The sequence below is a fragment of the Giraffa tippelskirchi genome, chromosome 10 (genome assembly GCF_054371585.1).
Source record: "Giraffa tippelskirchi isolate mGirTip1 chromosome 10, T2T-mGirTip1v1.2.pri, whole genome shotgun sequence".
Taxonomy (NCBI): domain Eukaryota; kingdom Metazoa; phylum Chordata; class Mammalia; order Artiodactyla; family Giraffidae; genus Giraffa; species Giraffa tippelskirchi.
The window spans coordinates 88,906,303-88,921,927 of NC_137284.1; the positions used below are offsets into that span (position 1 = coordinate 88,906,303).

General features: G+C 33.1%; 1 protein-coding gene across 4 annotated transcripts in view; it reads left to right on the forward strand.

Annotated features, from left to right (window-relative positions):
• Positions 1-15,625, forward strand: part of MAGI2 (membrane associated guanylate kinase, WW and PDZ domain containing 2) — a 1,446,920-nt gene that overhangs the window by 949,454 nt on the left and 481,841 nt on the right. For all 4 annotated transcript variants that reach the window (XR_014067178.1, XM_081535656.1, XM_081535657.1 and 1 more), the window contains exon 6: positions 4,644-4,723. Coding sequence is in view for 3 of the 4 variants with exons in the window: in XM_081535656.1 (XP_081391782.1) it covers positions 4,644-4,723 (80 nt within the window). In the remaining variant the exon portion in view is untranslated. The remainder of the gene's footprint in view (positions 1-4,643; positions 4,724-15,625) is intronic.

Sequence of the window (15,625 nt, forward strand, 5' to 3'; positions counted from 1 at the left end):
CAGGGTAGTATTTCCCAAGATGAAAATGCAGTTTATCTAATAAAAACTAAGATTCAGAATTGGCTTTTCTGGAGAACTTACAAAATTCAATGTGTTTATCATTGTTTTAAGTCTGTTACTATTTTTTAAGAAAACAGAGCAAAGGAAAGGAATATATTCAATAGTAAAAGTTTCTTATCCACTAATCAAATTTCAGTTGATAAAATGCCGTCTAGTATTTGTGCAGTAGTGAAAATATTATTTTGATTTCAGTGTCAGTACAAAGGTAGGAAGAAAGAGTAAAACAAAACAGAATGAAGAGAAAAATGAAAAGAAGTGTCTTAAAATTGGATTTGAATTGGTTCAACACTGAGCCTTTTTTGTATACCTAGGAAACCATTAACAGTTGAGCCCAACTGGAAAAACATAGAATATATGAAAAAAAAAAAAGAATAGAGGCTAGAGTTGGCATGACATGTGTGAAAATTTTGTTTTACTCCTAATACTGTGCTCATTTGAAAGCATTTTTATTAACTTAATTCTTTATAACCTCTATGACTCAGTATTCACATGTAGATTATATACATCACCATTGTAAGACTATTCTGGAAAAAAAAAATACTCAAATTTGATTTTAAATGATTTGAATAGAGAATTCAAGTTTATAAGGAGAAAATGTTTTTAGTGCTAATATCACTATGCACGTACAATTTAATATAATACCAAGTACAAGGCATTCAACACAAAGGAATTTAATCAGTGATTACTATTCTCACAGAGGAAATAAAAGTCTCAGTTTTTAAACCATTGGCTATGAAACTGGGGAAAAGATCTTTAACTGTTACCCAAGAGAGTGAAATAAAGCATCTCTGTATAAAAAGCAAAGTTTTAGATTTAGTGTGTCTCTGGTTTCAGATCATTAAAAATAAAAAAGCTCGGACTTGGGAATCAGGTGTGTCTGTATGATGCCAGCTTTTACTTTCACGCACTGGGTGTGTATCCTTAGGCAAGGCACTTATCTTCTCTCAGTCTTTCTTTTTCTGTAAAATGGAGTTAAAAATACTAGCCACAAAGACTCATTAGCATTAAATGCAATGATGCTATGGAAGTTCTAGTGCAGTCCCTGACAAAATAGGCAATCAGGAAACGTTACAAGATAATAAGAATATCTTTGCAGTGGTATGGCATAATGTCAGCAGCTTTTCCTGTTAAAGAGAAGCATTTTCTGTATGAGAAGACTGTTTCCTTGGCAGATAAGATGTTATTATTTATTGTGCTGCTTTTGTCAATTTGGAAAAGGTTAAACTTAAAAAATATCCAGAAATTTCAAATTCATTACAAGTCAGCCTATCACATGTCTTCAAGGCCATTCTGATGTGAATTTAAACTAGAATTGCAGAGCTGAATAAAATTTCACTTCTGGTTTACTCCAGTCCTCCTGATAGTTTAACATCAAAGACTTTTGGATATACCCTTTTTTAAGGTTTTCATTAAGGTTTTAAAATATGACAGTGATAGAACTTGAATAGCTACTGACTCCACTCGATCTCTTACTCTTCATAATCATCACATTAACTTTAGCCATAGAAATACATGGAGTAGTATATTACTATGATTCAAAGTTCCTGGAAAATATGTATTTCAATCCTCAGCTAGAAAAAGTTGCTTTGCAAAGGCAGCCTATATATGTGTATGTGTCTCTGTTGAAGGAACTAGTATTGAAATACAGGGTTATATAGCGTTAGCATCTTACCTTCTTGTCATTCATGCTCCTCACAATTTGGGGAGAAGCAGAAAATTGGTGTTCTGCATCTGCATCTTCTCTAGTAATGAAAGTGACAGGAAATCACGTTTTTAACTCTTGAGGAAGGATGGTGGGCAGATTGTGAAAAATCCCTCAGTGGTCCCCTTTTACACGATCTCCTGCCCAATGTCAAATCCTATTTTCAAGTGGAATTGTTGAGGTTTAAAAAGTATATAATTTAAGGAAGTGGAAAAGCCACCTAGTCTATTGTCTCCCAAATGCATTAAAAATATCCCCTTTGTAAGGCGTCTTAAAGAAGCATGCAAATTGCAAGGCTTGTGAGAGCCACTCATGGAAAATACTGTGCTGTATCTTCATGAGATGTTTGTGACAATTACTGGAGGTAACTACAACCCACTTTCTTTCAGAATCATTTCAGAGGATCAGCTAAAAATGCTGTTAACTATAAGAGACTCAATCTGTCAAAATGCATTAAAGTGACACACTGTTAATGCTAGTTCAACCTGAAAAAATCATCCTATAATGAAATGCTTTATATAAACTCGGGAAAAATAGGAAATTCATGAGTCTCTACTAAATTAGACAGTATTAGAGACCCATGTTGGAGCTGTATAGAAATGATAATTTGACAACCTGCAGTGGCTTAGTAATGTCTCCTTCATACTTATCTAAAGATGTGTGTACTCTTGTGAATACATCTTAGAGACCTAGAAATGACTTTGCTCCAAAATAGGGAAAGAATTTGGAAGAAGCAGGTGTGAGTAAATAGAAGGGACGTTTATTTTCCTTGTTCACCTCCCAAGTTTTTTGCTAGCACATAAAAACATAGACATCAACACACACACACACACACACACACACATATGTATATATATACTTTGAACTGAGGCATATCTATAAAGAGCATCTTTACAGTGACTTTGTTTTTCAAATGGGACCGATGAGCGCTGAACCCGGTGCCACTATCCTCACATTAGGATAGTCGTAACCCAAATTCTGTCCATAGGCATCAAGTCTTCAACTGAGAGGAAAAGACTAGATGATATTGCTATGAATACAAATCAGGACCAGAATGAGATACTACTTTACAGAAGTCACACGTGGGGAAAATAAAAGCTTAGCATACCCTCCCAACAATTTACAATTTCACCAAATTCATAGTCTTTATCTCATCAGATTTATTAGAGTCCTGCTCAGAAAGATCAATCATTGAGGAGTTCCTAAGTATGAAGAAAAATGATTGGAAAGTGTTTTCTCTTTACCCCACATGTAAGTCAGAAATAAAACGGAATCTTTTTTAAGAGCAGAAACTTCATTACCCAAGGATATTAATGTCTAGGTTCTCAGACTGGAGATGGCTCTGCACTTGGGCAAGCATATGATCATCCAGAAAACACTCTTTGAAGAGTACTTTAACACTCTGGAATCATTTGCTCACTGCCCTCCTTAACCCCTTCTCTCCTCCTTCTTGCCTTGATATTCCCTTCATTAAGTAGGCACTTAATCTCTAGAAGTTTGCTATTAAATATGCTACCTGGGAGACTTTTCTGAACTGTGCTTTAAGTGCAGATGGGTTCATCAGATTATTTAGCTAACACTGTAATATGATAAAATATAATTAAATCTCATTGAAGAAAGAGACAATACATGTGAATTGACATCATAATTGTAATTTTGACTTCCTTACAACTGTATTCAAAGACCTCTGTTATGTGGCTTTAATTTATATTTCTAACCTATTTTCTACTTTTCCCTTTCATATTGCATTCTAACTCTTCTCTATACAAACCTCACTTTTCTACATCTGTGACTTTGATCATTCTTTTTAAGTCCTCACAGATGTCACGTCCTTGGTATTTTGTCCATTGACAGATGAGATAACTTGAGATAGCTATTCACGGCAAATAGTTTAGCTCCACTGTATAGTTAGAAGCCATTCATAACCATAATGTAGCTCCACTGTATGGTTATGAGCCATTCATAACCATAATGTAGTTCATTCATAATGTAGTTCTCAAATACAGCATGTATAAGAGTCACCTGGAGTGCTAGCCAAAGATGGAGATTTTGCAGCCTCACCTCAAAGATTCTGATTTGGTAGTTCTATGAGGATCCAGAAGATGCATTAAATTCACCAGATGATTCCAGTGCAGGTCATTCCAGAACCTCTTTTAAAGACACTGTTCTAAAAACATCTCTCCTTTGCTTTTTAAATTTTTGGCGATACTTCCCAGAGATCATTTTTTTAAAACAAAATTGTCATTAAAAATTATTAGTTCCAGAAATTCCATTCAGAAATGCTAGAATACAAGCATTTTACCCCCTAGCTGGATTGAAAGTATTTAGATGGAAGATAGCTAAATGTGGGTTAATGAAATTGCTATTAATCACTTTTTGAGAAAATGTAGGAATTCCAAGAACATGCTCTAATTTGCATCACTTTTGTACTCCCTCTGCCAACTCTATAGTTAAAAGAGTAACAAACCAACTGTTTATGAAAAGGGCAGATTTAAGATGAAAATAATTCTTTTGCAAAACTCAGGAAATAGTATCAGAGCCTGCAGCCTGTGCTCTTCCAACTGGAGAATCCTGTATTTGTAATAAATTCCTTTTGCTCTGGATGAGTTCTGCATTTTCAATGAGGTTAACTTGGCAACATTCTAGTTGATTTTAATAAAAATAGCTGCTTTGAGGACAGGGAGCTGAGGTTGCCAAATTTACAGCTGCCTTGCACAATTACTCTTACACCTCCTTCAGGGCTACTTAGAACCAGTAAGCAAATTAAGTGTATCGATTGCAATTTTGTTGGTCTAACCCTGTTTTGTTTTGTTTCCTCTTAAGGAATAAACTTGATTCCTTTCAGTATGTGTCTGTTCAGAGTGATCTCTTTTCTTTTCAGCCATAACACAAAGACAACATCATGGCTGGATCCACGACTTGCGAAAAAGGCTAAACCTCCAGAAGAGTGCAAAGAAAATGGTAAGTTATTTAAGTTTGTATAGTGTTTTGGTGTTGCACTTCAAGAATGTGTCTGTTTCTTAAAAGAGGGTCTTGTCTAAAGAAACTGCATTCTGATTGAGACAATTTTAAAGCTGTAATATTTAGTGCTCAGATAGGAGAGAGAATTACCTCGGCATTTCAGCAGTGCCATGTGGTTTTCTTTTTCCTCTCCAAGGTGACTGTGCTGGATATCACAGCTCTGTCATCTCTGTGGGTTCTGTTTGACTCCTGGCCTTACTTTCCACCACCTACTAGGGAGTTTTTGTTTGCATTATGTCTCTCTGAGTACTCTGATCTTTTCATTGGAATTGAATATGGTGTATAGAGAAAAGTACTGTGAAACTATAAGTAATACTTTATTTTTGTGTTGTGAGGCATAACATTCTAATAGTTATTAAGGAATAAATCCATGATTTAAAGATACATGTGAATATTCTTTCTTTCAACCAAGCATTTAAATACAATTAATTGCATGAATGTGCTGAGTTATCTTTAGTATTTTACATTTACCAATGTAATGGCATTAACTTGCTTGAAAATCAACAGTTTTCATCTATGTGAAGGATTTTTAAAAGTAATCTTGGTGATTAGATGAATGGAAACCTTGTTCTTGTATAGTATATTATATAGATGAAATCTGTTACTGACGATACTTCTAAGTTTTGTACCATTGTGTTTAATGTTGAAAGAGTACTTAAAATTTGTCTAAAATGATAAATATCATATACTCCTGAAGATTCATTATTTGAACACATTCACAGCTATTATCTGATCAAATTATCGGAGCCTTGTTCAGAGACATCTCATCATTGAAGAGCTCTTAAAAGTGAGGAAAGTGATGAGGAATATTTACACTTTTTAAAAAGCTTTTAGAGAGTCAACTTTTTGCGAAGTCTGTAATTCTAAAAATCCTTTAATTTTGACATAATTCTGTCTCAGATAATATCAAGATGCTATTGTTCATTCTTAGGTTATATGGTAACTATTCACAAGTTGGTTATACGACTGAGTTAAATTAAAAAATCAGTATATAATTTACTCGTATGTATTTGAATGCATTAGTCTCTAATTTTTATCACTTTACTTTTGTATTCATGGCTATATCTGTGTGCCTTCTGTATACAAGTATATCTATATGTATGTGAATCTTTTACAATTATTTTGTGACATGAGATTTTGAGCACAATTAGGTTACATTTCATTGATACCCTTAAGACATGTGTTGCAAATTATGATTGGTTATAAATTAAAATGACCTGATCTGCTATGTCTAGGAGTTACAATTTATTTATGCCACAGATAGAAAGCCTTAATATATAATAATTAAAATGAATTCAGTGTTTTTGCAGTTCTTTAACATGTTGAACTTCTCAGCTCTCTTGTTATTCTTTGAGTTGTTCTTTCCATTAGAAAAGGTGATTAAAGTTAAGTCTTGAAATCCCAGGAGAGATGTGAGTTTAACATTTCGAATAACTATAACATTTCAATATTATCAGTTTCTCCTATATCCATACTCGTCTGTCTTCTCAGGATAGTAGATGCCTAAAATATACCAGTATCTCTGAATCCATTTGCCATTAAGAAATGAGTCATAGAATAGAGTCTTATAGCTCATAATGATTTTATAACTGGTTAATTACTGTTTTTCATTTTGTTCAAAATAAGTAATCCACAGACTTTATTTCATATATTATTGGAGTATTTTACAATGGAAACTAATATCTAGATAAAATGCTATTGTTCCAGACATATATCTTAAGTTTTCTTAGCAAGAAAAGTACCTTTTGGTCATAGTATTGCTTCTGTTTTACTTTTTTTTTCATTTCTTTAAATTATTTAGGTTAAAATTGTTTAAAATATTGAGTATTAATGCATTGCTATTGAGTCTACTAGTTAACACAGGGTTCTTTATATGTTTCACAAGTCAACTCAGATAAAAAATATTAGTAATTTGCTGAATGCTGAAACATGTATAATATATGTGTAAAAAATGTAGAGGCTTAAGATGATAATATGTTTCACTGGCAAAGATTTATCCTTCTACTAGGGATATAGAATGGATGCTAATTACCTTAATCTGATCAGAACTGGGTCAATATGAGGTTAGACTGAGCTTTGGTGAGACCCAGTCTACCTCTAGTTTGCTTTTTTCTTACGGTGTTTGCCCACCCAGAGTTTCAGCAGCCTATTGTAGGTCAGCAAATATTTTCTATAGAGGGTCAGCTAGTAAATATTTTAGGCTTTGGTTAACCATTCTCTTTGCAACTACTCATTGTTTTAGAAAAGTAGCCAAAATCGATATATAAATAAAGAGCATGGATTTATTTCAATAAACATAGCTCAGGTACACAGAAACTTGAGATTTATATACTTTTACCAATTAAAATATTATTCTTCTTTTGATTTTTTTTAATAAATTTATTTATTTTAGTTGGGTGCTAATAGTGTATAAACTGTTTACTTACCTCTTGGACCATACAAAATATAGGAGCAGGCTGGACTTGGTCCAGAGGATCAACCCTGGTCTAGTGGGTCCATGTGGAGCCTGCCCCTGGGTAGCACTTGAACACCAACATTTATTTATTTATTTATTTTCTTCTTGACACTGCAAAACCACCAAAAATCTGTGGTGCCTTTCAGGGGTTTTAGCTTATTTTAAACCTTGCATCTTCTGAATTTGACAGATGTCATCATGGGATGATTGGCATTGTTGGAGCCTGTCACTCCCTCAAGATTCTGCAACAGCCTGCCCATTTCTGTCACTCCCAGTGGTGGCCTTCTTCCCAGGCCAAGGCTGGATTCTTCTTACAGCCCAATCAACAAAAATGAACTACACATTCTTTCCTTACCTCTCCAGGGTTCTTTCTTCTTCAGATTCTTAGACCGTTTTAGATCTTTTATTTCAGCATTTCTCTGATTCCTTTGTACTGCTTATTTTTTACATTTAATCTAGATTTTCTGTGTGTTCTCTTGGGTTATAACCTGCTAACTTCATCCTACCTAGAAGGAGAAATTTTATTGCAATAATTTTTAGATTATATAATTTAGATCTTACTGGGTTGCATACCATAAATTCTTCATTATCATTATAATTTATATTTAATCTCACAAAGTTGAATCCCATGTTGTATATGTCTACATAGTTTATAAATGTTCATATGATGGATGTGTATGTAGATATGGGTTGCATCTGTAAATATATGCTTCTTCAGTTCTGTTTATATAGATGCCTGAAAGTAATTCTTTAGTCAACTATAAAGAGGAAGCTGAGTAAAACAGAGATGGGACACTGATTTAAATTATTCTTGAATGAGAGAAGCACTAGCAAATGTTTTCTTGTTAGTATCAAGGGGAGAAAAGCCATCATGGATGACTCAGTACAAATACTTACTAAACAGCCACTTATTCTATTGAAACTAAAGTAATCATTTTGCTTTTTTGTTTGAAGAATAACATAACTACTAAACATAAGAACATATTTCCTTCTCTCACAGTACAGTTGCAAATACTGAAGTAATTGTGTTCTGTGTATTTGTCATGGCTCTGTGCATTTTTGGAGTTTTAGCACCAGTCTATATGGCAGAAAAAACTCACCACCTACCACTGGATTCTAATATTAGTATTGGGGGAGTACTGTTTAGCATGCCAATATAGTCTTTTACAATATGCAAATAGCAGTTAACTATTAGAGAATTTGGATGTAAGATTGCCTGAACTGCACATAAAGCATTATCGTATTGTCCCTAGCCCTCAGAATTAGCACTGTGGTGTTTGAGATGTTTCCAGTCATAAACATCCCAGTGATGATACAGTCCACGTGAATCACTGTGTTAGTGTTAATATCAAAAGTAATTCAATCCCAGTATGACTCTCCTTAAAGTTGAAAAATGACTAAACTCAGTAGGACTACATTATTGTATTCAGGAAAGGACATTATGTAGAATTTTTCAGGGAAAACTGTATTCTAAATCTAAATCTGTGGGCTTTTAGGTAGATACTTAATCTCTAGGAGCCTAGTTTTTCTGACCTGTAAAATGGAAAGGATATCTATTTCACACAAATTTAGTTTCACATACAAGAAGCACAGAGTTTGTTGTACCATAGGCTCTAAATTGCTTCTTCACTTTCTTTCGAGTATGCTCTGAGCCAACAAATCAGCCTCATGGAAGACAAGGGCAAAGAAATTCAGAATAGTTGGCCTACCTTGAGAACCTTTAGTTACTCTAGGGTGCTCTGAAGAGGTAGAAAAGAACAAACCCATGTAGGATAAAATTATCCAGCTAGCTAATTCCAGCCTGGTGTTAGTAGACAGGCCATCCCCCTCACCACCGTCTCCATTCTGTTAAAGTGGCTATAAATTTCACAAAGAGAATTAAAGCTATGTGAATGGGATGGCTTCATTTGTGTATTTTGTATCCATGAATTGAGTTGTCTCATGTTTCCATAGGGGGGAAAAAAAACTTACATAATCTTAACCTTTTACCTACATGAAAACTGCTTTTCAGCTTATTTTAACTAAAGCCTGAACTATTACTTACTCTAGCTTAGAAAAAAAAGTCCAAAATACTCATGAACAAAGATAACATAAGCTTTGTTTCATAATAGTTATTAAACGGATGGATTTTTTTCAAGAGATGGAAGTTGCCTTTCTAAAATAATTGAAAACACTAATTTCAGGTCATTTCTTAAGTGAATTTTATAGAAATGACAGACAGATGTGGACATTTTTATTTTCATAGTTCAAATTCTGTCTCTCGACAACATAATTTATTTTCCTTAAATAGGGACTTTGAACTTTTTCATTGAATTTTTTGATGATTAGAGATCCTAGATTAAATATGACCAAATTAATATATCCCTTAAATATTTGGTTTTCTAATCTGATAAAACTGCCAGAATTATATTTGTAAAGTATCTTGAAATTTTTTCGCTAGGAAGACTTAATAAAAACAGTCTCTAAAGCTATTTACTATTCAAGTACTAAAACTTTAAAAAGATACATTTATGTGCAAATATTGAACTCCTAATGTTTAAGTATTATGAACAAACTAAATTGAGTATTTTCTATCTATACTGATATTTTGAGTGTCTTTGTTTAAAAAAATGAAGAAATTTAAAATTTCTTAATAGAAGCAATTAATTCTTATTCTACTAATTGTTAATTATTTGTATTACTAGTCATTATTTTCTATAGCAACACTTTGAGATATGCTTTATCCAACAATATAGCACCGTTTCCATGATTTCAGTTCAAGGGTATTAAGAAAAAACAATATTTTAGGAATATGAATCTTTTTAGAAGAAATAATAAAATTAATCTAAAATAAATAATATAGGATGGATATTCCACTGTTGTGTACAGATACCAAATTCTGGGTTGTTCCTGGCTGGCATCTATTCAAATTTGTCCCATTCTATTCTGACTGGTTAGTGTCACAACAATTAAAGTTGTTAAATATTTGTAATATCATTCCTGTACCAATTATTTATTTTTCCCCTTCTACCTATTCTTATTTACTGTAGCTATTAAGTAGTACCTCCGTCCTTTAGTTCTCAACTTTTATGCTTAGGAATATGTCCTTTCTTTTCCTTACTCCTTGTGGCTCAGACAGTAAAGCGTCTGCCTGCAATGCAGGAGACCTGGGTTCAATCCCTGGGTTCGATCCCTGGGTTAGGAAGATCCCCTGGAGGAGGAAATGGCAACCCACTCCAGAACTCTTGCCTGGAAAATCTTATAGATGGAGGAGTCTGGTAGGCTACAGTCCATGGTGTCGCCAAGAGTTGGACATGACTGAGTGACTTCACTTTCTTTTCTTTAATGCACACAAATTTAAAAATAATTTTGACATCACTGAAACTGTTGTGCATAGCACCAAAATTATTTCAGATTTTTTCAAATATGGCTGTTTTGGAAAAGCATTATAAATCCATAGGAAATAGCAAAGGAATGTACAAGGAGTTCCCAAACACGCTTAATGAAGTCTCCCATATGTTAACATCTTATATAACTACAATATCAAAATCAGGAAATTGACATTGATACAATGCACAGAACTTTTTCAGACTTCACTAGTTATACAAGTACTCCTTTGTGCATTTGTCTATACAATTATACCATGTGTGTAGCTGCATATAACCATAACCACAATAAAGATTTGTTACCTTGAGACTCAACCATTCTACAATCACACACATCTCCTCCCACTGCACAATCCTTAGCCCACTAATCCGTTCTCTATTTTGATTACTTTGTTATTTCAAAAATGTTGTACAAGTAGCATCATGCAGTGTATAAACTTTTGAGATTGCTTTTCCATTCAATTTAATTATGTCAAAATCCATTCAAACGTGTATCTCAATGGCTTGCTACTTTTTATGTACCATTGTTTGTTCAAGCATTTACCCATTGAAGGATATCTAAATTGTTTCCAGTTTTTAGCTAACACAAATAAAATTACTACAGACACTTGTATACAGTTGTTTGTATGAACATAGGTTTCATTTCCCTGAGATGAGTGTTCTAGATTGCAGTTGCTAGGATATTATAGAAGGTGTTGTTATTTTTGTTCAGTCACTCAGTCATGTCTGACTCTTTGCAACCCCATGAACTGCAGTACGCCAGGCTTCCCTGTCCTTCACTATCTCCCAGAGTTTGCTCATACTTCTGTCCTTTGAGTCGATGATGCCATCCAACCATCTCATAAATGATAGAAAGTGTATCATTACTTTTAGAACAAACTACAAAACTATTTTTTATAGTGACTGTACCCATTTATTTCATTCCCACCAGACGTGAAGGAATGATCCAGTTTTACTGTATATTTGCTGGCGTTCGGTGTTACAACTTTTATTTTTTTAGCCATTTTGATAGACTGTAATGATATTGCATTATAGTTTCAATTTGTATTTCCATAATGGTTAATAATCTTGAACATATATTCATGTGATTGTCATTTATATATCCTTCTCAGCAGCATGTCTGATCATGTCTTTTGTCCAGTTTTTAGTTAGACTATTTTTTAAATTCATTTTTGAGAGTTTTTTACATATTCTGGTTATGTAAAGATACATGCTTTGTACAATTGATTAGATATGTTTTATACAAACATTATCTCTCAGTGTGCAATTGGTCTTTTTATCCTCTTAACAGGATCTTTTGCAGAGAAAATGTTTTTAATTTTGTTGAGGTCCAATTCATCAAATTTTCCTTTTATGAATCATGTTTTTTATCAGTCTAAGGATTCTTCACCTAACCCTAGTAGCCAACCATTTTTTCATCTGTTTTTCCTAAATTGTGTAGTTTTACATTTTACATTTAAACCTGTGCTCTATGTTGACTTAATTTTTGTATAAGGCATGAATTTTAGGTTTAGGTTCAGTTTTTCCCCTATGGATATCCAGCTACTCTAGCACCATTTGTTTAAAAGGCTGTCTTTTCTCCATTGGATTGTGAAAGCAACTCCGTAATAAGTCATTAGGTGCCACTGGTTTATGTGTCTATCTGCGTGCCAGGAACACACTGTCTTGATTCTTGTGGCTCTATGATAAACCTTTATATTAGGGAGTATGATGCTGCCTAGTTTATTCTTATTTAAAAAAAAATAAAAGAAAAAGGAAAAATTGAGATGGAAAAAGAAAGGAGCTTTAATTAATTAGGAAGAGATAACAATTCTGAACTTTACGTATGCTTGTATGCATAGCCTCAAGTTACACAGTGGAAAAAATGACAAATCTGAAAAAAAAGAACTTGAAGAATTCACTATTAGAGTGTATGATTGAACACACCTCTCTTACTACTCAGTATATTAAACAACCAAAAAATAAGAAGAAATATATGAATAACAGAAATAGGATTATTGATCTAAGTTTTAACAAATGGAGAATATACTTCTCAAGCATACATAGTATTTTATAAACATTGGCTTCGTAATAGTCAATAGAGTAGGTCTTTGCAAAATTTAAAGATGTCATTCCTATATTTACAGAAAGCTTCAATTATATATCAGTAAAATGAAAATTAAAATAATCTCCACAATATTAAATTTAAAACATATAAATATTTTCCAGCTTTATGGGATATAATTGACAAATGAAATGGTGTCAATTTAAAGCATGAAATATGATGATTTGATTGTCATCATTTAGTCATTAAGTCAGGTTTCCTAGGTGGCACAAGTAGTAAAGAATCCACCTGCCAATGCAGGAGACACAAGAGATGTAGGTTCAATCCCTGGGTCAGGAAATTTCCCTGGAGAAGGAAATGATAACTCACTGCAGTATTTCTTGCCTAGAAAATTCCATGGACAGAGGAGCCTAGCGGGCTACAGTCCATGGGATTGCAAGGAGTCAGGCAGAACTGAGTACACACATGCTAAATGATTTGATACATATATATATTGTGAAATGATAAACACAATTTACTTAATATATCTATCAGCTCATGATTACCTTTCTGTATCTATATGGTGAGAATATTAAAGATTTACTCTCTTTGCAACTTCCAAGTATATAGTACAGCACTATTAACTATAATCATTATGCTGTACGTTAAATCCTCAGAACTTATTCAACTTATAACTGAAAGTTTCTTCCTTGGACCAATATCATCTGGTTTCCCCTACTCCCCAACCCTTGGCAACCACCATTCTACTCTATGTTTCTATGTGTTTAGCTTCTTAGAATTCTATATGTAAGTATGATCACATAGTATTTGTCTTTCTCTGACATTTCCCTTAGCATACTGCTCTCAAGGTCTAAGCATGTTGTTGCAAATGGCAATGTTTCCTTCTTTTTATGTCTGAATAATATACCATTGAATATATACATCATGTTTTCTTTACCCATTCATTGTTTGATGGATACTTAGGTTGTTTCCATATCTTGGCTATTGTGAATAAAGTTGCAGTGAACATGGGAGTGAAAATATCTCTTTGAGGTAATAATGTAATTTCCTTCAGATATATATGCAGAAGTGGGAGTGCAGGATCATGTACTAGTTCTGTTTTTAATTTTTTTGAGGAACCTCCATACTGTTTTCCATAGTGGCTGTACCAATTTATGTTCCTATCAATAGTGCACAAGTGATTCCTTTTGAACATCTTTTGTCTTTTCGATAGTAGCCATTGTAACAAGTGTGGGATGATATGTCCTTGTGGTTCTGATTTGCATTTCTCTGATGATTAACAGTGTTGACAACATTTTCATGTACCTGTTTGTCTTCTTTCAATATATGTCTATTCAGGTTCTTTGTCAATTTTTAAAGTAGATTGATTTTTTCTATTTATGTGTAAGTTGATAATATATTTTAGATATTAATCCATTTTCAGATGAATGTTTTGCAGATTTTTTCTGCCATTTAATAGAGATGTTTTCTGCCTTTTAATTATGTTGATTTTTTTTCTGTGTGGATTCTTTTTAGTTTGGTGTTTTCCCACTTGTTTAGCTTTGCTTTTGTTGCTTGTTCTTTTGGTGTGATTTCCAAAAATATTACCAAGATCAATGTCAAAGAGCTTTTTCCATATATTTTCTTCTAGGATTTTAATGATTTCAGATCTTACATTTGAGTCTTTAAGCTCTTTTGAGTTAATTTTTTGTGAGTGGTGTAAAATAGATATCCAGTTTCATTTTTTGCATATGAATATCTAGTTTTCCCAACACGATTTGTTGGAGAGACTATCCTTTCCCCACTCAGTACGCTTAACTGCCTTATCAAATACTAATTAACTTGTAAATGCAAGTTTATTTGGGGGCTCTCAATTCTATTCCATTTGTCAATGTGTCTGTTTTTATGCCAGTAACATACTGTTCAGCTACTTTAGCTTTGCAATATGATTTGAAGTCAGGAAGAAGTGTGATGTCTCCAGCTTTATTTTTCCCTCCTTTGGATTGCTTAGCTATTTTAGGATCTTTTGTGGTTCCATACAAATTTTAAAACTTTTTTTTTCTGTTCTGTGAAAAATTCCATTGGTGTGTTATTAGAGATTGCATTGAATCTATAGATGGCTTTAGGTAGCAAGAACATTTTAACAATAATAATTCATCAATTTCATCAACATGGGATTTTTTTTACATTTATATGTGCCTCTTCAAAATCTTTCATCAATGTCTTACAGCCTCAGCTGTACAGATCTTTTATCTCCTTAAATTTATTACTTAGTATTTTTTCTTATTTTTGATGTTATTGTAAATGGAATTGTTTTTTTTTTTTTTTTAATTTTTCTTTCAGACAGTATGTTGTTGTATGGAAATGCAGCAATTATTATTTGTTACTTTTCTACAAATTTACTGAATTCATTAATTAGTTCTAAGCACTTTTTGGTGTGGAGTTTTTAGGATTTTCTCTATATAAAATTATATCATTAGCGAACAGAGACCATTTTATTTCTATCGTAGAAAATGTTTCATGTACACTTGAGAAAATATTTTCTGCTGCCGTTGGATGAAATGTTCTACATATCTAAGTCCATTTATTCCAAGATACAGTTGAAATCCAATATTTCCTTTTTAATATTCTATCTGGATGATCTATCCATTGTTGAGAGTGAGGTATCAAAGTCTCCAGCATTACTGTATCATCTATTTCCCCCTTCAGACCTGTATTTGCTTAATATTTAGGTTCTCCAGTGTGAAATTCATATCTATATCTATATGCAGTTGCTATATTCTCTTGATTAGTTGACCTCTTTATGATTACATAAAGACCTTCTTTGTCTCTGTTAAATTAAAGTCTATTTTGTCTGATGTAAGTTAGCACTCCTGCTGTCTTTTGGTTTTCCCTTATTTGGAATGTCTTTTTCCATCCATTCACCTTGAATCTATGTGTCCTTAAAGTTGAATTGAGTCTCTTTTAGGCAACATATAGTTGGGTCTTGTTTTTCTGTC